The following is a 24,522-nucleotide window of genomic DNA, read 5'->3' as shown; positions in this document are numbered from 1 at the left end:
CAGCAGTGCTCAGGACTTCTCCCAGCACTGTGCTCAGAGTTCACTCTTGGCAGTGCTCAGAGAACCCATCAAGGTAGGCTGTATAAAAGACAAAGACTTTAACCACTGTACTAGCTCTCTGCCCCCCCCAAACATACACCTTGACAACCTGAAAACTGAATTCAATTCCTTGCAAACCTGTGACCTACAGCACCAAACCTATACAAAAAAAAACACGTCTTATACATGTCAATACTAATGATGCGCATGTAGTAAACAGAGCATATTATATAATTATCTGTGAAAGAAGGGAGTGGTGATGCCAAAGGGGGAAATGTTTTCATTTAGAGACACTGAGTGAAGGGCAGATGAGGGACTTTTTTGTGAGGGGCACCCAGCAGCGCTCAGGGGTTACTTCTAGCTCTGTGTTCAGAAATCACTCCAGGCAGGCTTGGGGGACCATATGGGATGCCAGGATTCAAACCATCATTGGTCCTGGCTTGGCCACTTGCAAGGCAAACGTCCTACTGTTGCACTGTCGTTATGCTCTCCCCAATAAAACATTTTAAAAGACAAAAAGTAGAGCTGGAGCAATAGCACAGCAGGTAAGACATTTGCTTTGCACACAGTCAACATGGGTTTCATCTCCAGCATACCCTATGGTCCCCAGAAGTAATTTCTTTCTTTCTTTTTTATTTTTCGTCACACCCAGCGGTGCTCAGGGGTTACTCCTGGCTCTGTGCTCTGAAATCACTCGTGGCAAGCTTGGGAGACCATATAGGATGCAGGAGATCAAACCTGGGTCCATTCCGGGCCAGCCTCAGGCAAGACAAAGGCCCTGCTGCTGGCGCTGGAGAGATAGCATGGAGGTAAGGCATTTGCCTTTCATGCAGAAGGTCATCGGTTCGAATCCTGGCATCCCATATGGTCCCCCGTGCCTGCTAGGAGCAATTTCTGAGTATGGATCCAGGAGTAACCCTTGAGCACTGCCGGGTGTGACCCAAAAGCACAAAATAATGCCCTGCTGTTGTGTTATCACTCTGGCCCCATCAGGCATGGTCTCAGAGCTCAGGAGTAACCCCTAAGTGCTGCCAGTGTGGCCCCACAACCCCCAAAAAAGAACAAAAGAGAGATAAAGAGAGAGAACGAGAGCCAGCATGCTTTGCACATGGCCTACCCAGGTTTGATCCCAGGCATCCCATAAGTTTCCCTGAACCCACCAGGAGTAATTCCTGAGTGCAGAGTCATGAGTCACCCCTATGCATGAAGAATATGGCCCAAAAAACAAAAAGAGAACACAAAGACAAAGAGAAACTCTTTGGGAATTGTTTTTTGTTTTATTTTGTTTGTTTATTTGGTCATGCCCAGTGGCACTTAGGGGTTACTTTTGGTTCTGCACTCAGAAATTACTCCTGGCATGCTTGGGGAGGAACATATAGGATGCTGGGGATCAAAACTGGTTCAGCCATGTGCAAGGCAAAATCCCTACCTGCTGTGCTATCGGTCTAGCCCCCATTGCAGCAATTCTTGTGGCATAGACAAGAAGAATCAGAGGCCCAGGCCAGATTTTGTGGCTCTTGCGGGGAGGGTAGGAAAGGTTGAGCCATACCCAAAGTGCTCTACGGTTATTCCAGGTTCTGTGCACAGGGATTATGTCTGCATCTGTTCTCTGGCCCCAGACTTGGTGACTTACCCACTTCCTCCAGGGAAACTGGCCGTTTCCATGGCAGTGGACACACCTGGACCATGCCTGCCCTCTGGTTTGACAGTCATGGCGCTGACAGCTCAGATGTGGGAACACGCTTTTCAGCCAGGGGAGGGAAAGTACCAGAAATAGTCTGCCTCTCTGAGATGGAATTATTTTGGGGGATGGTGTCAGAACCGGCAGTGTTCAATGGTTAGTCTGTGCTCAGGAATTACTCCTGGCTGGCCTCGGGAACCATGTGATGGTGATCGAGATAGAACCCTGGTCAGCATGTGTGTGTGTGTGCCATTCTTGCTGTACTATCATTCTGCTCCCACAAAATGGAATTCTTTATTGGGGGGGGACCGCACCCAGCAGTGCTCAAGGGTTCTGCTACCTGCATTCAGAAATCGCTCCTGGCAGGCTCAGGGAACCATACAGGATGCCGGAAATTGAACCCTGGTCCATCCCAGGTTGGCCGCGTGCAAGGCAAACTCCCAACCACCACTGTGCTATCTGTACAGCCCCATACAAATTGGAATTTATTTTGGTTCTTGGGTTACACCGGCAGCACTCAGGGGTCTCTCCTGGCTCAATGCTCAGAAATTGCTCTGGCACACTTGACGGGACCATATGGGGTGCTAGGATTTGAACCAACATCTTTTTGCATGCAGGGCAAATGCCCTACCTCCATGCTATCTCTCTGGCCCACAAATTGGAATTCTTGAGGGATGATGGGGAGACTGTCTAAAAATTCTCCAGAAGAGAGTAGAGAGAAACCAACAGGTCAGTTGCTGGAACCTAGGCTTGACAACGGCATCCAATAAGGTGCTCTGAGCCCCTCTGAGTCGTCCCTAAGTCCAAAGCCAGGAATACGTCCTGAGCTTCACTGTGGTCCCAAACCAAAACAGAATTAAAAAATAATAATGAAGGGAGCCGTCTGTCGTGGGAGACAGCTCAGTGAGCACAGAGCTGGGCACAACAGTCAATGTATAATCCCCACAGCTGAACGACACTGCAGCTGTGAGAGCTGAGGGTCGCCTAGGAGCTCAGAGTGGAGGAAAGGAAGTGTGAGATGCCACCTAAGAGCAGAGGACCTCACCCCTAGGAAAGAGGAGAGGGAAGTGGAGCAGGGTTGTGCAAGGTGTTTGCTTCACTCTGAGCCTGTCAGCTTTCAGGTAAGTCCACCCTTCCCATGAGGGAGGTCAGGGGCCACCCAGGAAAGGAAAGAAAATTGGTGGCATCCTATGGGCTTTGGGAATGGAGCTGAAGGAAGCTGCCTTGCTGCTGTCCGGAGGGTCTCTGGACCAGGGCACACTGGGACGTAGAAATTAAGTCACTTTCTGGAGTTGGCACTAGGGCAGAGAGGCACCACAGCAGGCCCAACTTCCTTTGTTTGGGGTGAAACCAAAAAGTAAATTGTGAACCAATACAAGACAACAGGGACTGTTCCAGGAATGGTTCGTGCCTGCACACAGATCACGAGGCCACCGAACTTTCTCAACGGCAGTTGAGTTGGCCAAGTGCAAGGCAAACGAAAAAAACAAACAAAAAAAAAACCCCAAATTTATAAAAAAATAGGTTTTATAGATTCATTAGTTTTCCATTTATTATTTGTCTCTTTCTGTTGGTTATTTAGTTTTTGGGCCACACTCAGTGACACTGAGTGGTTACTCCTGATTGCACTCAGAAATCGCTCCTGGCTTCGGGAACCACATGGGATGCTGGGAATCTAACAGGGGTCTGTCAGGGATTGGTGTGTGCAAGGCAAATGCCCTACCGCTGTGCTATTGCTCTAGCCCCAAAACTCATGGCTTCTTATCTGCTTCTCATTTAAATTCTTAGCAAATCATATCTGTTCTATTGTGTGTGTGTGTGTTTGTGTGTGTGTCTGTGTTACAAACTGGAGCTACAAGACTTAGGAATCATTCCTGACAGGGCTCAGGGGACTATCTGGGGTGTGGGATTGAAACTGGTCAGCCATGTTTAAGGCAAACACCCTGCTAACTCTATCTCTCTGGCCCCTCATTCTCCTTTATTTGTTTTTTTGTTTGGGGGGAGTCACACCCAGCAGAGCTCAGTGGTTACTTCTGGCTCTACGCTAAGAAATCGCTCCTGGCAGGTTCGGGGGACCATATGGGACACCGGGATTTGAACCAACCCCCTTAGGTCCTGGATAGACTGCTTGCAAGGAAAACACCACTGTGCTATCTCTCGGGCTATTTTTTGTTTTTTTGTTTGTTTTTGGGTCACACCCGGGAGCGCTCAGGGATTACTCCTGATTTTATCTCAAAAATCGCCCCTGGCAGGCAGGCACTGGGGACCATATGGGATGCTGAGATTCTAACCACCTTCCTTCTGCATGAAAGGCAAACGCCTAACCTCCATGCTATCTCTCTGGCCCCCTTTATTTCTATTTTTATTCTGGTTTTTGAACCACACCCTGCAATGCTTGGGGTACCATATATATTGTCAGGGTTCGTATTGGAGATTGAATCTGATTCAACCCATGCAACCCGCTACACGACCTCATGGACCATACACACTGAGCTTTCTAATGGCATTTGGGATGTCCCAGAGCCGGCTTCCTTCTGAGCTGAGTACAGTGGGGTTGAGGAGATCGGGCACCCTAACTGGCCTTTGATGGCAGCCCATTAGAGTCGCCTAACAGATTCACTTCCACATTTTTTTTTTGGTTTTTGGTTCACACCCTACTGTGCTCAGTGGTTACTCCTGGCTCTACACTCAGGAATCGCTCCTGGCACGCTCAGGTGACCATATGTTATGCCGGGATTCGAACTTCCATCCTTCTGCATGCAAGGAAAACGCCTTACCTCCATGCTATCTCTCTGGCCCCCACTTCCACATGTCTGAAACTAAAATGAGAATCCCTTGGTTTCAGGGGAGACACCACATCTAGTTTACTAAGAATGTGTGGGACGCAGATGGTATGGAATTCTCCTTGCATATGGCTGATCTGGTTTCAATTCCTGGCACCCTATATTGTTACATGAGCATGGCCAGGAGTAACCCTGAGTATCACAGGATGTAGCCCCAAAACAAAACCGCCACCACCAAAATATAATAAAGAAAGAAATGTGCAGAATCCCTAGGTTTGTTCATGCACTGCAAATGCCCCCCCCCCAGTATTTCATGGGAGACAGTAGCAGCTCTGGCACTGTTGAGTATGGGTCCCCTCCTCCACCAAAAGTCAAACAAAGGGGGCCTGAGACATCGCATGGAGGTAAGGCATTTGCCTTGCATGCAGAAGGCCGGTGGTTCAAATCCTGGCATTCCATATGGTTCATAACCCCTGAGCACTGCCAGGTGTGGCCCAAAAACCAAAAAAAAATTTTTTTATTATGAGAAGCTGAAGAAATAATACAGCCAGTACAGCATTTGATTTATATGTGACTGGCCCAGATTCATCTCCAGCATCTCACATAAGCACAGCCAGAGTTATCCTAAAAACAGAGTCACGAGTAACCTCTGAGTATTGCCGGTTGTGGCCCCAGACAAAAGAAAAGAATTTCTTTTTTTTTTTTTTTTGCTTTTTTTTGGACCACACCTGGTGATGCTCAGGGGTTACTCCTGGCTGTCTGCTCAGAAATAGCTCCTGGCAGGCACGGGGGACCATATGGGACACCGGGATTTGAACCAACCACCTTAGGTCCTGGATTGGCTGCTTGCAAGGCAAACACCGCTGTGCTATCTCTCCGGGCCCCGAAAAGAATTTCTGTAGACACACACCTAAAGGACAAGCCAAAGAATAATTTGGTTAACACACGGTCCCCTGCGCACCGCCAGGGCTCACTCCTGAGTACAGAGCCACGAACAGCTAGAATACTGCTGGTTGACACCTAAAAAAGAAACAAATAAAATAGATCAACTGTCATTGAAGTGTAGAATTCATTCAAAGATAATGCAAACACAAGCTAGCTTCAGGTTAGGGAAGAAAAATGGCAAAGTATATCTGGATAAAAATATTTGTATTCAAACTATATAAAGAATTCCCACAAGCTAATAAATACTCTTCAATGATTTGGGGGATTAAAAACACCTGGCAATGCTTAGGGGTTACAGGGGACCATACTGGGTGCTAGAAATTAAACTGGAGAGGCCACTAGCAAGGCAACCCTATTCTATGTCCTTTAAGAATTGTTGTTGGAGGGACCAGAGAGATATCATGGAGGTTAGGCATTTGCCTTGCGTGCAGAAGGACGGTGGTTGGAATCCCGGCATCCCATACGGTCCCCTGAGCCTGCCAGGAGCGATTTCTGAGCATAGAGCCAGGAGTAACCCTGAGCACTGCTGGGTGTGACCCAAAAACCAAATAAAATTATTGTTGGGGGGGCTGAAGTGAAAAAACAGCAGTAGTGTGCTTGTCTTGCAGGGGTTGGACCAGGACATATCTGGGTTCGATTCCCAACATACCATATGGTCCCGAGCCTTCCAGGAGCAGTTTTTTCTTTTTTGGGGGGAGGGGACACACCCAGTGATGCCCAGGTGTTGCTCCTGGCTATGCACTGAGAAATTATTCCTGGCAGGTTCGGGGGACTAAATGGTATGCCGGGGATCAAATCCCAGTCCTTTCCTGGTAGTTTGAATGCAAGGAAAATGCCCTACCACTGTACTATTGCTCTGGCCCCACAGGAGTGATTTCTAAGCCCAGTCAGGAGTAACCTGAGTGTTACTCTGCCTCCTGTTCCTATCATCTTTATTAAAGTACAAGTGTACTTTTTTTCACTTGTCAAAGAAATCTTTTCTTGGTGGGGTGTGTTGTGTGTGGAAGCTTTTGGGCCTCACCCAGCAATGACACTGGAGTTACTCCTGGCTCTACCCTCCAGAATTACCCTTGGCCATAATCTGTGGCACCTAAGGGGATGTGCAGTTGCCTTGCAAGGCAAATGTCCTTACTGGCCATGCTAGTCAAGCCCCATCTCTGCTCTGGCCTTACTTGGTTTTCCCTGAGTAAATGCCAGCTATGCTGGAAGTTGGTTCAGGTGCTGAGGTTCCTGCCCCTGAGTATACCAGGCTCCACTTGGTCCACATGCATACTGGCCTGAAAGGTGTTACTGCAGATCAGGAGGCTGCAGGACATTTGTCCAATGAGGTTGATCTCGGAGGCCTTGAATTCTGGTAAGCAAAAACAATCACAGGCGCATCAAGGTTGTTTATGTAGTGGGTATTTTGTCTTTCTTTGTTCCCATCTTAATGATCCAGCAGGCTGGTGACAAAGCAGGGATACCAACTTATCCCCTTCCCCCTTTTAAAATTAAGATCTAATTTGCAGTGAAATTTGGCACTGCTCTTAAACTAAGTCAGACTTATAGGTTCTGACAAATGTATTTCTCTCGTTCCTTCCCAGTCGAACCCAGCAGGGGACATTTCTGAATGCGGAGCTAACCCTAAGTTCCCCTGAGTGTAACCCTAAAAACAAACCAAAAGTATCTAATCCTTGGCACCACATGGTCTCCCTAGCACAAAGCCAGAATAGCCCCAAGGCCTGGAGAATAGCACAGCAGCAGGCTGTTTGCTTAGCTGGCAGTTGACTCTGGCATATTGTCCACTAGCCTGTCAGGAGTTATTCCTCAGAAGTAACCCCTGAGCACTGCCAGGTGTGGCCCCAAAACAGAACAAAATGAAAACAGAATAACCCCAGTAGTGCCACAAACACACACGCACCATATATACATACAAGGTGAAGCTGGAGAGATAGCATGAAGGTAAGGAGTTTTCCTTTCATGCAGAAGACGGTGGTTCGAATCCCAGCATCCCATATGGTCCCCCAAGCCTGCCAGGAGCAATTTCTGAGCGTAGAGCCAGGAGAAACCCGAGTTCTGCTGGGTGGGACCCAAAACAAACAAAAAAATATATACATACAAGGCTTTCAAGGACACTGGGATGAAGATAGTCCTTGTTGTTCCCAGTGTCCTCCTTTCCCTTTGTGTCTCACACTGTGTCTCTAAGAACTTGACTTGGGACTGATCGCTGACCTCCATCAAAAAGCCATCTGTGGGGCCGGGTAGGTGGCGCTGGAGGTAAGGTGTCTGCCTTGCAAGCGCTAGCCAAGGAAGGACCGAGGTTCGATCTCCCGGCGTCCCATATGGTCCCCCCAAGCCAGGGGGCGATTTCTGTGCACATAGCCAGGAGTTACCCCTGAGCGTCAAACGGGTGTGGCCCAAAAACCAAAAAAAAAAAAAGCCATCTGTGAGGTTTGGAGATTGCTCAGTAGCATAAACTTGCTGGGGTCAGGCTGCTGCGGATTTGATGCCCAGAGCTACTCTCAACAACTCAACCTGTGACTGCCACTCTGGGTCACCGAGATACAACTGTTGTAGGTAGTGGCATATACTCAGCGTTTGCATACTCCGCAGCTTCTTAAGCACAGTGCCCCACCAGCATCACCCAGGCAACTCCCGGCTTCTGTTTTTTATTTTTTTTTTTGCCAACCCAGCGGTGCTCAGAGGTTACTCCTGGCTCTGTGCTCTGAAATCACTCCTGTCAGGTTCAGGAGAACCTGATATGGGATGCTGGAGATCAAACCTGGGTCCATCCTGGGTCAGCTGCAGGCAAGGCAAACGCCCTGCCTCTGATATATCACTCCAGTCTCATCAGCAGTGATGGGATTAAGTACTGAAGAATGTGGCCCCCAAAAACAAAAAGAGAACAGAGAGATAGAGAGAAAGAAACTCTGGCCATTCTTTTTTGTTTTATTTTGTTTTGGTCATACTCAGTGGCTCTTAGGAGTTACTCTTGGTTCTACACTCAGAAATCACTCCTGGCAGGCTTGGGGAGGAACATATAGAATGCTGGGGATCAAAACTGGGTCAGCCATGTATGTGCAAGGCAAAATCCCTACCTGCTGTGCTATCGGTCTAGCCCCTATTGCAGCAATTCCTGTGGCATAGACAAGAAAAATCAGAGGCCCAGGTCAGATTTTGTGGCTCTTGCGGGGAGGGCAGGAAGGGTTGAGCCATACCCAAAGTGCTCTGAGTTTATTCCAGGTTCTGTGCTTAGGGATTATGTCTGCATCTATTGTCTGGCCCCAGACTTGGTGACTTACCCACTTCCTCCAGGGAAGCTGGCTCTTTCCATGGCAGTGGACACATCTGGACCATGCCTCCCTCTGGTTTGACAGTCACGGCCCTGATAGCTCAGATGTGGGAACAGGCTTCTGTGCCGGCAGAGGGAAAGTGCTAGAAATAAGCTGCCTTCTGAGATGAGATTTTTTCTTTGGGGCCGCAGAGTTAGCATGGAGGTAAGGCCTCCATTCTGCCTCTCATGCAGAATGTTGGTGGTTCAAATCCCGGCATCCCATATGGTCCCCTGAACCTACCAGGAGCAATTTCTGAGCATAGAGTTAGGAGTATCCCCTGAGCACTGCCGGGTGTGATACAAAAAGCAAAACAATTTTTTTCTCTTGGGGACGTCACACCCGGCTGATTTCAGGGAATTAGTCCTGGCTGGCTTGGGAATCATATATGATGGTGACAGCGATAGAATCCTGGTCAGCGCATGCACTGTTGTGTGTGTGTGCGCACGTGCGCCTTTATTGCTGTACTATAATTTTGCCCCCACAAAATGAAATTATTTTTTTAGTGTTTGGACCACACCCAGCAGTGCTTGGTGGGTGTTACTACTGGTTCTGTGCTCTATACTCAGAAATCACTCCTGGTGGGGTTGGAGAGATGACGTGGAGGTAAGGCATTTGCCTTATTCCAGAGTCAGGTACCACCCTAGGGTGGGAGCACAATACCGGGTCACACCCTAAGGTAGGGCCCAATGCTTGATTAGGGTCGGATCAGTAACATAAAAACACCCTCAAGCTACACTGCCGCTTTTGCGAGCAGAAGGCCGTCCTGCAGGTCTATGCAGAGGGCCTGGCCATCTTCCCTGAGCGCCTCGACTTCTGCCAGCACCACAAGGACGAGGTGAGTCGGTGGCCCCCAAGCCTTGCCCTCTGTGTGTCCCCCCTGGCCTATGTTACATGCCCGCTCCAGGCTCTCCAAGTTCTCTAGGCCCACTGGCCGGGCGTGAGGATGGGCCCCAAGGCTTGGAGCGCTCCTGGCCCTGCTTTCTGTGTGTGTGGTTCCTGTGTCCAAGATCGATGTGCATGCTTTCCCGGCCCACCACCCAAGGGTGCATGCGCCTCCGGTCTGGCCCATGCCCCCAAGAGCTGGACAGCCCACCCGTCCGCTCACCACGTGGTGCCTTGTTGTGCGCCTTTATGAGAAAGAATGAAGACAAACTCCCCTAGCCCTGGGAGCCAGATCGGATGGCTTGAAAAGGCATTTTTTCCCGTGCCCCCTTTTTCCATGCCACTGGTTGGAGCTGGCTGACAGTTAACTAGTCCTTAAAACACGAAACCCAGGCTGTTGAGGCAAACTTTTCCTTCTCCTAAATTTTACTTTGAAAAAAAAATGAAGTGTGATTTGGACTTTAATCGAAAGTAGAGAAAGTTTGATTATGATGATGATGATGATTTAAGTTAGGACATAAATGATTATTTCAGGATCTTCCCCGGTGAGAAAGTGCTCTTTGGCAGGTTTTTCCCCAAAAACCCTTTTGCTCACTGGTTTCACCCCGGGTGGTGCTGGGGTTGGGGTGAAGGACCAGAGGGAATGCCTGGGGACCCTGCTAGTTTCAAATGCAGGTCTGTTGTGTGCAGGACAAGCAGTTTTCCTGATGTTCCATGATCTCTCCAGCCCAGTCCGGGAAGTGTGTTCAGAATAAAGTCATTGGGGGCCGGGCGGTGGCGCTGGAGGTAAGGTGCCTGCCTTGCCTGCGCTAGCCTAGGACAGACCGCGGTTCGATCCCCTGGCGTCCCAAGAAGCCAGGAGCAACTTCTGAGCGCATAGCCAGGAGTAACCCCTGAGCGTCACAGGGTGTGGCCCAAAAAACCAAAAAAAAAAAAAAAAGAATAAAGTCATTGCTTGCAAAAAAAGGCCTCGCTTGTGGGAAGGAGCCGGAGGACTCTTGGAGGAAGTTGCTTGCCCGTCTGTCCTCCCTATGGCTTCACTACTATGTGCTGCGAGACCTGCATCAATTGTTTTTCTTATTTTGGGGTCCTACCTGGTGACGCTCAGGGGTTCCTCCTGACTAGGAGCTCAGAAATCGCTCCTGGTTTGGGGGACCATATGGGATGCAGGATTCGAGCCAACCACCTTAGGGTAGGCTGCTTGGAAGGAAGCACCCTACCCAGAACAATTGTTTTTCTTTCCTTTTTTTTTTTTTTTTGGTTTTTGGGAGACAGCAAGGGTAGACTGATGAAGAAGGAGGATGAAAAACAGGTGGAGGTGGTGACTGCTGTGGTGGCAAGCCCCGGCCCCCTGAAGACTGAGAAGAAAAAGGCCACGGCCCATGCTCGAGGCACCTACCCCCGTGAGAAAGGAGGGTGAGTGTCATTGTTTGTGCCCAGTGAAACCCCAAAACAAACAAACCCAGAGCCTGCTCAAGGGGAGAAAGAGACAGAGTCCAGGTAGGAGGCCAAGGGTAAATTAGCCCCTGACTTGGGCCCAAGGGGATGTGTGTGGTGACAGGTGATTGTCCTGGAGGATTTGGGGAGTTTGCCGAGTGTCCCCGAGGGCCCCAGGCTCCCCTAACCCGGTCCCCCAATTCAGGCTACATAGGATCGTGTTAGATGTCAAAATGTGCCTTTGGGGAAAGGTTCAAAGACAAGCTGTCAGCTGTATGCTCCGGGGAGCAACTTGTGTTGTCCGGGCTGGCCTGTGGGGGGGTTTTACAAGGCCAGGCCAAGAGCACTCCCCTGAGTCTGAAACAAAAGAGTTGGGTCACAGGGTGGCTAGAGGTGCCTTACAGCAAACAGAAAGTTTTGTATCTAATTTGAATATACATTTGCAAAATTCTGGGGAAATATATTTTGGAGTTTGGAAGTCCTCAGTTATCGTGGTGCATGTTGCCCAATTGTTATGTTCTATTGTGTCACTTACATAGTCATTCTTACATGTATGCCTCTTCTATCGCTGTAACCCCTCCTCACCTGAACTGATCCCTCCTGAATGATCAGAACTGCCCAAGATGGAAAGTTGGAGGGCAGGGAAAGCTTGGAGATGGAGATGGTGGCTTTGACCCGTGAAATGGAGCACTTCTTCATGGAGCGGGTGGCTGCTGTCCCCGAAAATGTGGAGGAGATGGTGGCTAGTGAAGCACTGGCCTTAGCTGCAGCGGCGGTGATGGCTTCAAGGGTCGCCAGAGAGAGGGCTGTCGGCGGCTTCAGGTGTGCATTTATATAGTTTTTTTTTTTTTGGTTTTTTGCCACACCAGGTAACGCTCAGGGATTACTCCTGGCTATGTGCTCAGAAGTTGCTCCTGGCTTGGGCGACCATATGGGACACCGGGGGATGGAACTGCGGTCCATCCAAGGCTAGTGCAGGCAAGGCAGGCACCTTATCTTTAGCGCCAACGCCCGGCCCGTATTTATAGTTTTATTGATGATTTTTATTACAGAGCTAGAACAATAGTTTTCTTACTGCTTTTCCTCAGGTACAAATTTGAATTTTCTTTTTTCTTTTTTTTTTGGTTTTTGGGCCACACCCTGTGACGCTCAGGGGTTACTCCTGGCTATGAGCTCAGAAGTTGCTCCTGGCTTCTTGGGGGACCATATGGGACGCGGGGGATCGAACTGCGGTCCGTCCTAGGCTAGCGCAGGCAAGGCAGGCACCTTACCTCCAGCGCCACCGCCCGGCCCCAACTTTTTTTCTTTATCATGAGCTAAACATGTAAAATTTATATCCTGAGCTCTCAGTATCCATCACAATACAAACAACGTCATTGCAATTTGGAAAACACTCAGTGAAGAAAAAAAATCTACATAACACAAGATCATAGAATAGTTAAAATGTTCTCCTTTGCTCAGGTGTGCCTAGCTAGTGGAAATTGTTTTGAGAACATACTAATAGAGAACAGGAGATGGAGCTCTTCACTAACAGGAGCTCAAGGTACCGCCCAGCTTTTAGGATTAAACTCACTTATTTTAGCCTACAAGATCCAGACTTCCAGAAATCGGGGCAGTCATGATGTCTCCTGATTAACAGTTCCATATATCAGGATGGATCCACTTTGGGGAAATCCAAGTCCTTCCTAGTCTTAAGCTAAGTTCTCTCTTCTTTTTCTCTCCCCCTTTCCTCTCGTTTAACCTCTCCCTCCTTTTCATCCCTCTTCCTAGCTGTGTGTGAAAGAAGTGCACTCACTCATAAAAGGAACGGACTCAGAATTCTAGCTAGGTTATAAGTGAAATGAAGAGTGCACAGGCTTGAATTTCCACTTGCAGAAGTTTGTCTTATTTCCCCCCCAAACAAGTACACTCCAAAGAAAGATGCAAGGTGATTCTAGCATGGTAACCGTGGACAGCTCTCATCCAGCTGCTAGGCTCATTAGTCAACTAAGCAAAGGCTGTCTTTTTTTTTTTTAACTCTGGAAGGCAATATTCTCTGCTGTTCTTCTGAGTTAGGAGAGGTTCCTGGTTTTCTTTGTATCTTAACTGAGACAGTTCAACTCCAGGGAAATGATTTAATGATTTCTGAGCATGGAGCCAGGAGTAATCCCTGAGGGCTGCTGGGTGTGACCCAAAATCCAAAAACAAAAGAAAAAGAAAATATCTTGGGGCCAGAGTGATAGAATGGAGTAAGGCATTTTCCTTTCATGCAGAAAGACTGTGGTTTGAATCCCACATTCCATATGGTCTCCTGAGCCTGCCAGGTGCAATTTCTGAGCCTGGAGCCAGGAGTAACCCCTGAGCACTGCCGGGTGTGATCCCCCCAAAAAAAGAAAAGAAAAGATCTCCAAGGTCAGAATATTGCTCTTCCCTGGAGGGCAAAATTCACCCTAGGTAAGAACTACATTTGAACCACTTGATTACTGTATTTAAGATTCTCTTGGGCCGTGAGAGATAGCACAGCGGTGTTTGCCTTGCAAACGGCCGATCCAGGACCAAACGTGGTTCGTTCGAATCCCGGTGTCCCATATGGTCCCCCGTGCCTGCCAGGAGCTATTTCTGAGCAGACAGGCAGGAGTAACCCCTGAGCAATGCCGGGTGTGACCCAAAAACCAAAAAAAAAAAAAAAAAAAAAGATTCTCTTGTCATGAATAGACTGATTGAGGATTTGTTTTCCTTTTTCTTTTTTTTTTTTCATTTGTTATTTTCTCGAACACTTTGGATGGCACTCAGGGGTTACTCCTGACTCTGCACTCAGAATTCACTCCTGGCAGGCCCTGCCGTCCTGATGGGATGCAGGGAATCAATCCCAGTTCCATCCTGGGTGGCTGCCATCAAGACAAACGCCCTACTACTGCTGTATTATCTTTCTGGCCCTTGGCTTTGTTTTTCTAACTTGAAACTGAGAAAGCTGAAAATAGGGGTGAGAAGTAGCTGGCAGGCTGGATTGCAGTCCTGCCATGCACAGGGTCCTGGCTTGATCCCTGTCACGTCATAGTCTCCAAGTACGACCACAACACCTCTGCTTTAGCACCAGCTGAAAAGGCCCCTCCAGTCCCCATTTAAAAAAAGTATTATAAACAAGTATAAATTCAAGAAATCAAATATGATTTTGCTAAGTATGTCATTTAGAAATATACAACCAGGGCCAGAGAGATAACATGGACGTAAAGCATTTGCCTTCCATGCATTGAATCCCAGCATCACATATGGCCGCCGGAGCCCACCAGGAGTGATTTCTGAGCCTAGAGCCGGGAGTAACCCTTGATCACACCCTTGGGTGTGACCCCAAAACCCCCACCAAGAAAAGAAAAGAAATATGCAACCAATAGAGGGGTAGGGGATGGAACCTGGGAACACTAGTGAAAGTTCACACTTAGTGATATGATCGATGCTGGAACACTGCATGTCTCAAGTTCAGCTCTGTAAAACTACAAGTGCCTTAAAATTTTTTATTTTTATTATTTTGACCACTTCCCCAGGACCTGTCTGCAAAAGGGTACATTTCTTTGGGACCAGTGTGACTATTAAAATGACTAAATAGGGGCTGGAGAGATAGGATGGAGGTAGGGTATTTGTCTTGCATGCAAAAGGATGGTGGTTCGAACCTCGGCACCCATATGGTTTCCTGAGACTGTGGGAGCCATTTCTGAGTGGAGAGCTAAGAGTGATCCCTGAGCAATGCAGGGTGTGGCCCAAAAAAATCCCAAGGAATGAAATAACTGGGGCTTGAGAGATAGCATGGAGGTAGGGCATTTGCCTTGCATGCAGAAGGACAGTGGTTCAAATCCCCGCATCCCATATGTTCCCTCAAGTCTTCCAGGAGTGATTTCTGAGCATAGAGCCAGGAGTTACTCATGAGCAATGTGTGACAAAAATAAAAATTTTTTTTGGTCTTTGGGCCACACCCGGTGGTGCTCAGGGGTTACTCTGGCTGTCTGCTCAGAAATAGCTCCTGACATGTATGGGGGCACATATGGAACACCGGGATTTGAACCAACCACCTTTGGCCCTGGATTGGCTGCTTGCAAGGCATAAGCCACTGTGCTATCTCTCCAGGCCCAACAAAAAAATTTTTAAATGAGTAAATAGGGGCCAGAGAGATAGCACAACAGTAAGGCTTTCGCCTTAGATGCAGAAAGATGGTGGTTCGAATCCCGGTATCCTATATGGTCCCCCGATCCTGCCAGGAGTGATTTCTGAGCATAGAGCCAGCTGTGACCCAAAATCAAAAAAAGATAAGGAGTAAGGAGTGTTTGGTGTGATAGCACAGTGGTAGGGCCTTGCCTTGCACGTGGCCTATCCTGGACGAACCCAAGTTTGATTTCCTGCATTCCATGTGGTCCCCCGAGCCTGCCAGGAATGATTTCTGAGTGCAGAGCCAGGATCTAAATAAACCAATAAACAAATGAGGTATAGCACATCAGTTCAGCATTTGCCTTGCACACAGCCAAGGTAGGACAAGCCTGGGTTCAATCCCTGGCATCCCACATGGTCCCCAAGCCTGTTAGGATTAATTTTTGAGTGCAGAGCTAGGAGTAACCCCTGAGGGCCAGGTATAACCCCAAAACAAACATACCCAGAGAGTGCCCAAGGGGAGAGGGAGACCTAGCCCAGGCAGGAGGCCATGGGTTCATTAGCCCCTTACTTGGGCCTAAGGGTATGTGTGCGGTGACAGGCGATTGTCCTGGAGGATTTAGGGGGGTTTGGCCAAGTGTGCCCGAGGGCCCCTACTACCCCCTAACCCAATCCCTCAATTCAGGGTACTTAGGACCCCGTTGGATGTCAAAGTGGGCCTTTGGGGAAAGGTTCAAAGACAAGCTGTAGGCCTATGGGGAATATCTTGTGTGATTCAGGCTATGGGGGGCTCTGCCGTGCATCACTCTGGATCTCCTCATTTGCTACTTGGGCCCAGGGTCCCCGGGAGTCCTCTCCTAACCGAGGGGAACCTGCAGTGAGGAGTGCACAGTGCCCCATACCGGCCAGCAGGGACTACAGCATCGAAGGGCAATGTTTTGTTTTGTTTACTTGTTATTGTTGATTTTTTTTGTGCAACATCCTGTGATGCTCAGGGGTTACTCCTGGCTCTTCACTCAGAAATCACCCATTTATCTCGGGACCATATGGGATGCCGGGTTCAAACCCGGGTCCATCCTGGGTCAGCTACATGCAAGGCAAATGCCCTAATGCTGTGCTATCACTCCGGCCCTGTGCTAGTCCTTCAATGCAAGAAGCCGTCCTTGGCACCAAGCGGTTCCCTGAGTTCTGCCAAATCAGCCTCTGAGCTCCAAGTGATGTGGGGAAGTAGCCCCTGAGGAAAGAACAAGAAAAGACCAAGTATCAAAGGCACCCTTCTTGTTTGGCTTGGGGTGGCCACACCTGGTGGTCTGGGAGCCACTCCAGACACAATTCTTCAGGGATCACCTCTGAAGGTGTCCTTCCCTCACCTCTCTCTTTGTTTGGTTTTTGGTTTGGGGGCCACATCTGAAGCAGCTCAGGTGTTATTCATAGCTCTACACTCTGAAACCGTTCCTGCAGGCTTGGGGAACCATATGGGGTGCTGGGGATTGAACCAAGGTCTGCCACATGCAAGTCAAATGCCCCTCCCCTCTGTGCCATTTTTGGCTTATGGTTGTTATGTTTTTGTTTTGGGGGTCTTCACGAGTTTTCAGTACTCCAGTACTCGGGCTACTCTCAGCAGTGCTTAAGGCAAGGTGCCAAGGAGAGCACAAGAATCTTCTGCCTGCATGCAGAGTACCATGCACTCCTCTCTGCAGGTCTCTCTCTAAGTCTCTCTCCAGGTCACTCTGCAGGTCTACCTCCAGGTCTATCTCTGTCTCTGTCTCTGTCTCCCACACACACACCCCTTGGTTTTGTTTTTGGAATCACATACACTAGGTCAGAGTTCAGGACTCATTCCTGATGGAACTTGAGGTACCATAGCAGATACTGGTGGCCTATCCAGGTCCGATTCATGCAAGGCAAGTGCCCTACTCACTGTACTAATATTTCAGCCCTCACCTCTCAGGGATTTGAACCACTGAACTTCTGCATGAGAGGCAAATGCCTTACCTCCATGCTATCTCTCTGGCCGGTAAATTCATATTTTCTTTGTGAGCACCTCTATTGCTAGAAGGTAATTTCTAGCGAGAGGATTAGTTCATTTTTTTAGGTTTTAATGGTAATTGGAATTGTGAAAATTTTCATTTTGGGGGGTTTCTACCCTGTGACATTAGGGGTTCCTCCTGGCTCTGTGCTCAGACATCTGTCCTGGGTTGGGGGACCATATGGGATGCGGAAACCGAGCCAACCACCTTAGTCAACAACCTGGGTTTACTGTTTGGAAAGCAAACGTCCTACTGGAGAACAATTGCTTATTGTTTGTTTGTTTTTTGTTTTTGTTTTTGGGCCACAGCACCAGCAGAGGGATTAAGGAGGAGGATGAAAAACAGGTGGAGGCGGTGACTCCCATGTCTGATTTAGCCACGGGGGTGTCGTCAGCAGTCCCATGGCCCCAAAGTCTGCAGCTCTACCCCAGCCCCCGCCGGCTGAATACCGAGAAGGATCAGGCCACAGCCTATGGCCAACGATCCTCCCCCCATGAGAAAGGACGGTGAGTGGTTATTGTTTGCGCCCAGTGAAACCCCAAAACAAACAAACCCAGAGTCTGCCCCAGGGGAGAAAGAGACAGAGCCCAGGCGGGAGGCCATGGGTACATTAGCCCCTGACTTGGGCCCAAGTGGATGTGTGTGGTGACAGGCGATTGTCCTGGAGGATTTGGGGAGTTGGCCGAGTGTCCCCGAAGGCCCCAGCCACCCCTATCCCGGTCCCCCAATTCAGGCTACATAGGATCGTGTTAGCTGTCAAAATGGGCCTTTGGGGAAAGGGTCAAAGACAAGTTGTAAGCTGTAAGCTCCGGGGAGCAACTTGTGTTGTTCGGGCTGGCCTGCGGGCGTTTTACAAGGCCAGGCCAAGAGCACTCCCCTGAGTGTGAAGCGAAAGAGTTGGGTTGCAGGGTGGCGACAGGTGCCTTACTGCAAACAGAAAATACTGTATCTAATTTTAATATACGTTCGCGCAATTCTGGGGAAATATACTTTGGAGTTTGGAAGTCCTCAGTTATCCAGGTGCGTGTGCCCAAGTGTCTGCCTCTTCTATCGCTGTAACCCCTCCCCACCTGAACTGATCCCACCTGAATGAATGATCAGAACTGCCCACACCTGGGATGGGGGGGGTTTAAAAGACGGAGAGTTGGAAGGCAGGCAAAGCCTGGAGATGGAGATGGAGGACAACGGTGGATGTCCACGCTGCCGTGGGTAAGCCTGCTGAAGAGCTGGAAGGGAGATAGGGCTGTGTAGGCCATGTGGGGAGACCTGCATGCTGGGGACTGTGGTGGGCTGGCTGCGTCCTGGAAATGCCTCGACTGCTCTGTGCATCTCTGCCCTCACCCTGCCACTTCGGGGTGGGCTCTCTGCCGGACCATAGGGGCTTCGGGACGGGCTGGGAGCGGCCTCCCCTCTGTTCTGTCCACCAACACGGGGAAACATGGTTTCTGTTAAGGCAGCGGGGGCCGTTTGGGATGCAAGGTTCAGCTCGGGATTCCTTAGTCAACCACCTGGGTCGGCTGTGCAAAATAGTCTTTCTGATTTTGGATTTGGGGCCGCTTCTCCCGCAGTGACAGGCGCCACCAGGAGCAGGACTGCTATAGATTGATGATGGCAGCGAGCTGTCAAATAGAGGCCTATTTCAACCAGTGGGTGGCTGCGGTTCCATGCAATAGGGAGGAGATGGTAAAATCTCAAGCACTGGCCATCGCTGAAGCGGCGAGGATGGCTTCACGATTCGCTGGCTTCAGGCATCTCCGTCGACACGGGCGGGAGGCGGCAGGAGCGCCCAGAGAACGTTCCCCTTTGAGGCCTGAGGCCCTGCAAAGGGCCCCAAGTGGTAAGCGGTCATTTGCTTTTGGGCCACTTGCGGCACGCTCAGGGCTTCCTCCTGGTCCTCACAGGTCGCCCCTGGCCTGCTGCGGGGGTGGGGGGGGGAGGTCCCTATGGGATGGCGGATTCGAACTCCATCCTTCTGCATGCAAGGCAAACGCCTTACCGCCAGGCTTTCTCTCCGGACCCGCACAAAAATTTCATAGGAGAGAAAGCCCCTTGGGTCTGGGAAAGTTTCTTTGCTTACTAGACTAGCTTGTCTTCCTTCCAGGGAATCACGGCAGGGGACGAGGACGAGGGAGAGGGAGAGGCCGTGGATGGGGCGCCTTGGCCCCAGCGCCCCCTTTGGAGCCTGCAGCCCCTTTGGAACCCGCTCCCCCCTTGGACCCCGCATCAGCCCCAGACTCCCCTGCAGCGAAGAGCATGAGCCCGCCAGCCCCCTGCACCAACGGGGTAAGTAGCGGCCATTCCATTTTGGGCCACACCAGGCAACGCTCAGGGGATCCTCCGGGTTTCCGCACACAAATCGCCCCTGGCCTCCTGGGGGGGGGAACCTATGGTATGCCGGGACTCGAACACCATCCTTCTGCATGCAAGGCAAATGCCTGCCACCCGCTCTCCCTGGTTTTCCGAGGACAACTTTTTTTTTTTGGTTTTGGGGCCAAACCCAGCAGTGCTCAGGAGTCACTCCTGGCTGTCTGCTCAGAAATACCTCCTGGCAGGCACGGGGGACCCTATGGGACACCGGGGTTCGAACCAATCACCTTTGGTTTTGGATTGGCTGCTTGCTGTGGCAAACGCCGCTGTACTATCTCTCTGGGGCCCGAGAACAATTTTCAATAGGAGAAAAGCCCCTTGTGTCTGGCGAGTCGTGACTAGCTTCTGCTGCACACCCAGCTGGGTTTAACTCGAGGCAGTTTGGATCCCAGAGCCATCCATCCCTGCACTGGGAAACACCCACTAAGCACTGCCAGGTGTGATGAATAGAAAAGATCACGGGCCCTAGAGAGAGCACAGAGGGAGGACATTTGCATCACAAGCAGCTTCCTGAGCACTGGGCTAGGAGTTAAGCTGTAAACACAGCTGACTGTGTTTTCAAAGCCAATAACTCAGTGATTGTTTTTACCCCTTAGGATGATGAAGATGATGAAGCCAGTGCCGAAGAAAAAGAGCCAAGTAGTGATGACAGTGACGATGCCTGATTAGACACACACACACACACACACACACACACGAACACAATATGGAGGCCTCCTAGTACCTACCCTTGGGATGGTGAAGGTGATGATGCAAATGCCAGAGAAGAGAAACCAAGTAGGGATGACAGCGACAACTCTTGATTTTATAAACACTCTCTTTCTCACAAATAAATCATTTGAAGCTCTAGCTATTTCTTGTTGTTTTATTTTTCCCTGTAAATTGCCTCATTATTCTAGTTTTAAATGACATTGATTTGTGATTTGTGATTTATGCCAAGAAATTAAGAGACTGGTGCTCAAACATAAGTTCTGCTATGAAAGGTCTATTTAGGGCCGGAGAAATAGCATGGGGGTAAGGCCTTTGCCTTGCATGCAGAAGGTTGGTGGTTCAAATCCCGGCATCTCATATGGTCCCTGAGCCTGCCAGGAGTGATTTCTGAGCGTAGAGCCAGGAATGACCCCCGAGTGCTGCTGGGTGTGACCCAAAAACCAAAAAATGGGGGGCTTTTTAAATTATTATTGGGGGCTAGAGTTATAGTACAGTGGATAGCGTGTTTGCCTTGCACACAGCCAACACAGGTTTGATCCCCAGTTTCCAGTACGGACCTCTGTGTACCACCAGGAGTGCAAGCAAGAAGTAAACCCTGAACAGTGCTGGTTTAGCCCAGAAACAAAAAAATTATATTGGGCCAGAGCAATAAACAGGTATGGCACTTGCCTCGCATGTGCCTGACCTGGATTTGATCCCAGGCATGCCATATGATCCCAGACGCCATCGGGAGTAAGTATGGACCACCCCCCACACACACCCCTCTCAATTTTTTTTGTTTGTGGCCCACACCCTTTTGTTTTGGGGCTATTCCTGCTTCTCATCAGTTGTGATGCCTTGCACACAGCCAACACAGGTTTGATCCCCAGTTTCCAGTATGGTCCTCTGTGTACTACCAGGAGTGCAAGCAAGAAGTAAACCCTGAACAGTGCTGGTTTAGCCCCAAAACAAAAAATTATATTGGGCCAGAGCAATAAACAGGTATGGCACTTGCCTCACATGGGCCTGACCTAGATTTGATCACAGGCATGCCATATGGTCCCAGAAGCCATCAGAAGTAAGTGTGGACCACCCCCCCCAAACACACACCTCTCAATTTTTTTTTGTTTGGGGCCCACACCCCTTTGTTTTGGGGCTATTTCTTCTTCTCATCAGTTGTGGGAGTGTGTTTTTCTTGGAGGTGCCAAGGGGCCATTAGTACTTGGGATCAAAACTCGGGGCTGGACAATACATACTGCACTTGGAGGGAGAGAGGGGGAGAGTTAGAGGGAGAGAGAGGTGGAAGAGGGGGAGAGAGGAGGAGAGAGGAGAGAGAGAGAGTGGAGGATAAGTTAAAGTGGGGGGTGGGGGGCAGTCAGAGAGGACCAGAGGAAAGGGAAAGGCAGGAAGAACAACACGGCAGCCAACCATTTTTCCAGTACTCTGGCAGCCAGCTTTCAGGAGTTTTAGGGGTTACTCCTGGCTCTGAACTCAGAATTGCTCCAGGCTCTGGGGACCATCAGCAGGTGTTTCCCAAAAACCAAAAAGAAAAAAAAACTGGCAGGACAGAATAGTGATTCCAAACAGCTTCTGAGATTCCCTGGTTGGTGCTTGATGAAGCACCGTGGCTAAGACTAAGAAAATTGTCCGAGGACTCAGAGTGGATAGCACAGTGGGAGGGAGGGAAGGAGGAGGACGGAATCAGGGAAGAAAAGGAGGGAGAAAGGAAAATCAGGCCAGGGTTGTACATAAAATGCCAGGCCTGAATTTCAACTAACTGTTGATAAGGGGGCGCCGGATAAGAGGTGGCTCACTGACCCCAAGGTTCTGCTCTAGAAGTTCCCACCCACCTCTAGAGGACAAAGCCTCAGCTGTCTAAGTTCTAGTGGCCCCCAGTAGGGGACCTCTGTTTCTGATTTTTGGGGTTTTTTTGGGTCACACCCTGCATTGCTCAGGGATTACTCTTAGCTCTCCACTCAGAAATGGCTCCCACAGGCTCAGGGGACCATAAGGGTGCAGAGGTTCGAACCACCATCCTTTTGCATGCAAGACAAATGCCCTACCTCCATCCTATCCCTCCAGCCCCTATTTACTCATTTTAATAGTCACACTGGTCCCAAAGTAATGTACCCTTTTGCAGACAGGTCCTGGGGAAGTGGTCAAAATAATAAAAATAAAAATTTTTAAGGGACTTGTTCAGAGCTGAACTTGAGACATGCAGTGTTCCAGCATGGATCATATCACTCAGTGTGAACTTTCACTAGTGTTCCCAGGTTCCATCCCCTACCCCTCTATTGGTTGTATATTTTTGGTGGGGGGTTGGGGGTCACACCCTGCAGCACTCAAGTGTTACTCCCGGCTCTAGGCTCAGAAATCACTCCTGGTGGGCTCAGGGGGCCATATGGGATGCTGGGGTTCAATGCATTCAAGCCAAGGGCTAGAAAGATAGTACAGCATTAGCAGGGCCTTTGTCTAGAAAGCAGCCACCCAGGGTGGAACTGGGTTTGATTCCCTGCATCCCATTGGGTCCGCAGAGCCTGCCAGGGGCGAATTCTGAGTGCAGAGTCAGGACTAACCCCTGAGTGCCACCCAAAGTGTGCGAGAAAATAACAAATGAAAAAAAAAAGAAAAAGGAAAACAAAGCCTCAAAATTAGTCTATTCATGACTAGAGAAACTTAAATACAGTAATCAAGTGGTTTAAATGTAATTCTCATGTAGGGTGTTTTTTGTCCTCTAGGAAAGAGCAATATTCTGACCTTGGAGATATTTTATTTTCTTTTTTTTTGGGGGGGGGTACTTTACACCTGGCAGTGCTCAGGGGTTACTCCTGGCTTCACGCTCCGAAATTGCCCCTGGCAGGCTCAGGAGACCATATGGAATGCGGGATTCAAACCATGGTCCTTCTGCATGAAAGGCAAATGCCTTAACTCCATGCTATCTCTCCAGTCCCAAGGTATTTTCTTTTTCTTTTGTTTTTGGATTTTGGGTCACACCCAGCAGCGCTCAGGAATTACTCCTGGCTCCATGCTCAGAAATCGCCCTGGCAGGCACAGGGGACCATAAGGGATGCCGGGATTCAAACCACCATCATTCTGTGTGGAAGGCCTTACCTCCATGCTATCTCTCCAGCCTCGATATTTTCTTATTGTTTATGGACATTACTGGTATGTGATAAACAGAGGACCCATTAAGTCTTCTATAATGCTTTACTTTTTTGGTAGATCTTCCAATCTCTCCATTGCCTTGTGCATTTTTATTTGGTTTTGGTTTTGTGCCACATCTGGCAGTGCTCAGGGCTTACAGAGCTCAGAGGACCATCTGTGGTGCCAGAGATTGAACCTAGTCTATCCCCAAGGAAAGCTGCTTAACTCCTGTATTATCTCTCCAGTTTTACTCACTGTCCTTTTTGTTTGTTTGTTTGTTTGTTTGTTTGGGGGCTACACTTTGGGCAGCACACAGAGATTACTCCTGACCCAGAAATCCTTTAATTCTATTCATAATTCTTCATAGTTGTTTTGTTTTGTTTTGTTTACTTTTTTGTTTGGGGACCACACCGAGTGGTTAATCCTGGTTCTGCACCCAGAAATTTCTCCTGGTGGGGTTCTGGGAACTATATGAGGCTCTGGGAATTGAACTCAGGTCAATTGCATGTAAAGCAAGTGCCCTATCTGTCCTGCTATCGTTTCTTTCTCCAGCCTTACTTTTTTTTTTTTTTTTTTTTTCCAGAAAACATTTTATTAGTCAAGAGCCTAGATACTGCGTTGGCGAGGGGAGGGGCAGTGAGTGGTCACGCGGGTTGAGGTAGAAAGGGGGGCACAGGGCTGAACAATACCTGAGCTCAGCAGGTACGATAGGTAGTTTGATACTTAAAAACCCTCCCACAGGAAGTTTTTATTTGCAAAGGAAGGAAGGTAAAAAGGAAGGGAGAGGAGAAAACGGGAAAAAAGAAAAGAAAGGAAGGAAGAAGAAAGAAAGATGGAAGGAGGGAAGGAAGGGAAGGAGCAAATTAGGCACTTGCTTTGCTCAAGGCCGACACAGGCTCGATCCCTGACACCACACAGGTCCAAGCCCCGCCAGGAGTGACCCCTGAGCTCAGAGCCAGGAGTAAGTACCTGCACACTGGCAGGTGTGCCCAAAAATTTAGAAAAGAGAAAAACGGAAACAAAGGCAGGAAAGAATAAAAAAGAAAGGAAGGAAGGAAGGAAGGAAGAACAAGGAAAGGAGGATGGAGGGGAAG

The 24,522-nt window shown here is 49.2% G+C and overlaps 1 protein-coding gene across 1 annotated transcript in view; it reads left to right on the top strand.

Moving 5' to 3' along the window:
- FANCD2 (FA complementation group D2) overlaps positions 1-20,280 on the top strand; it is a 1,230,368-nt gene extending 1,210,088 nt beyond the window's left edge. Inside the window, exon 45 of the mRNA XM_049766247.1 lies at positions 20,191-20,280. Within this exon, the coding sequence (XP_049622204.1) occupies positions 20,191-20,259 (69 nt within the window). The 3' untranslated portion in view covers positions 20,260-20,280. The remainder of the gene's footprint in view (positions 1-20,190) is intronic.
- The last annotated feature ends 4,242 nt before the right edge of the window (positions 20,281-24,522 follow it).

The sequence above is a fragment of the Suncus etruscus genome, chromosome 20 (assembly GCF_024139225.1).
Source record: "Suncus etruscus isolate mSunEtr1 chromosome 20, mSunEtr1.pri.cur, whole genome shotgun sequence".
Taxonomy (NCBI): Eukaryota; Metazoa; Chordata; class Mammalia; order Eulipotyphla; family Soricidae; genus Suncus; species Suncus etruscus.
Note: the sequence above shows the minus strand (reverse complement) of the source record. Positions and strands in the feature narration are given on the sequence as shown.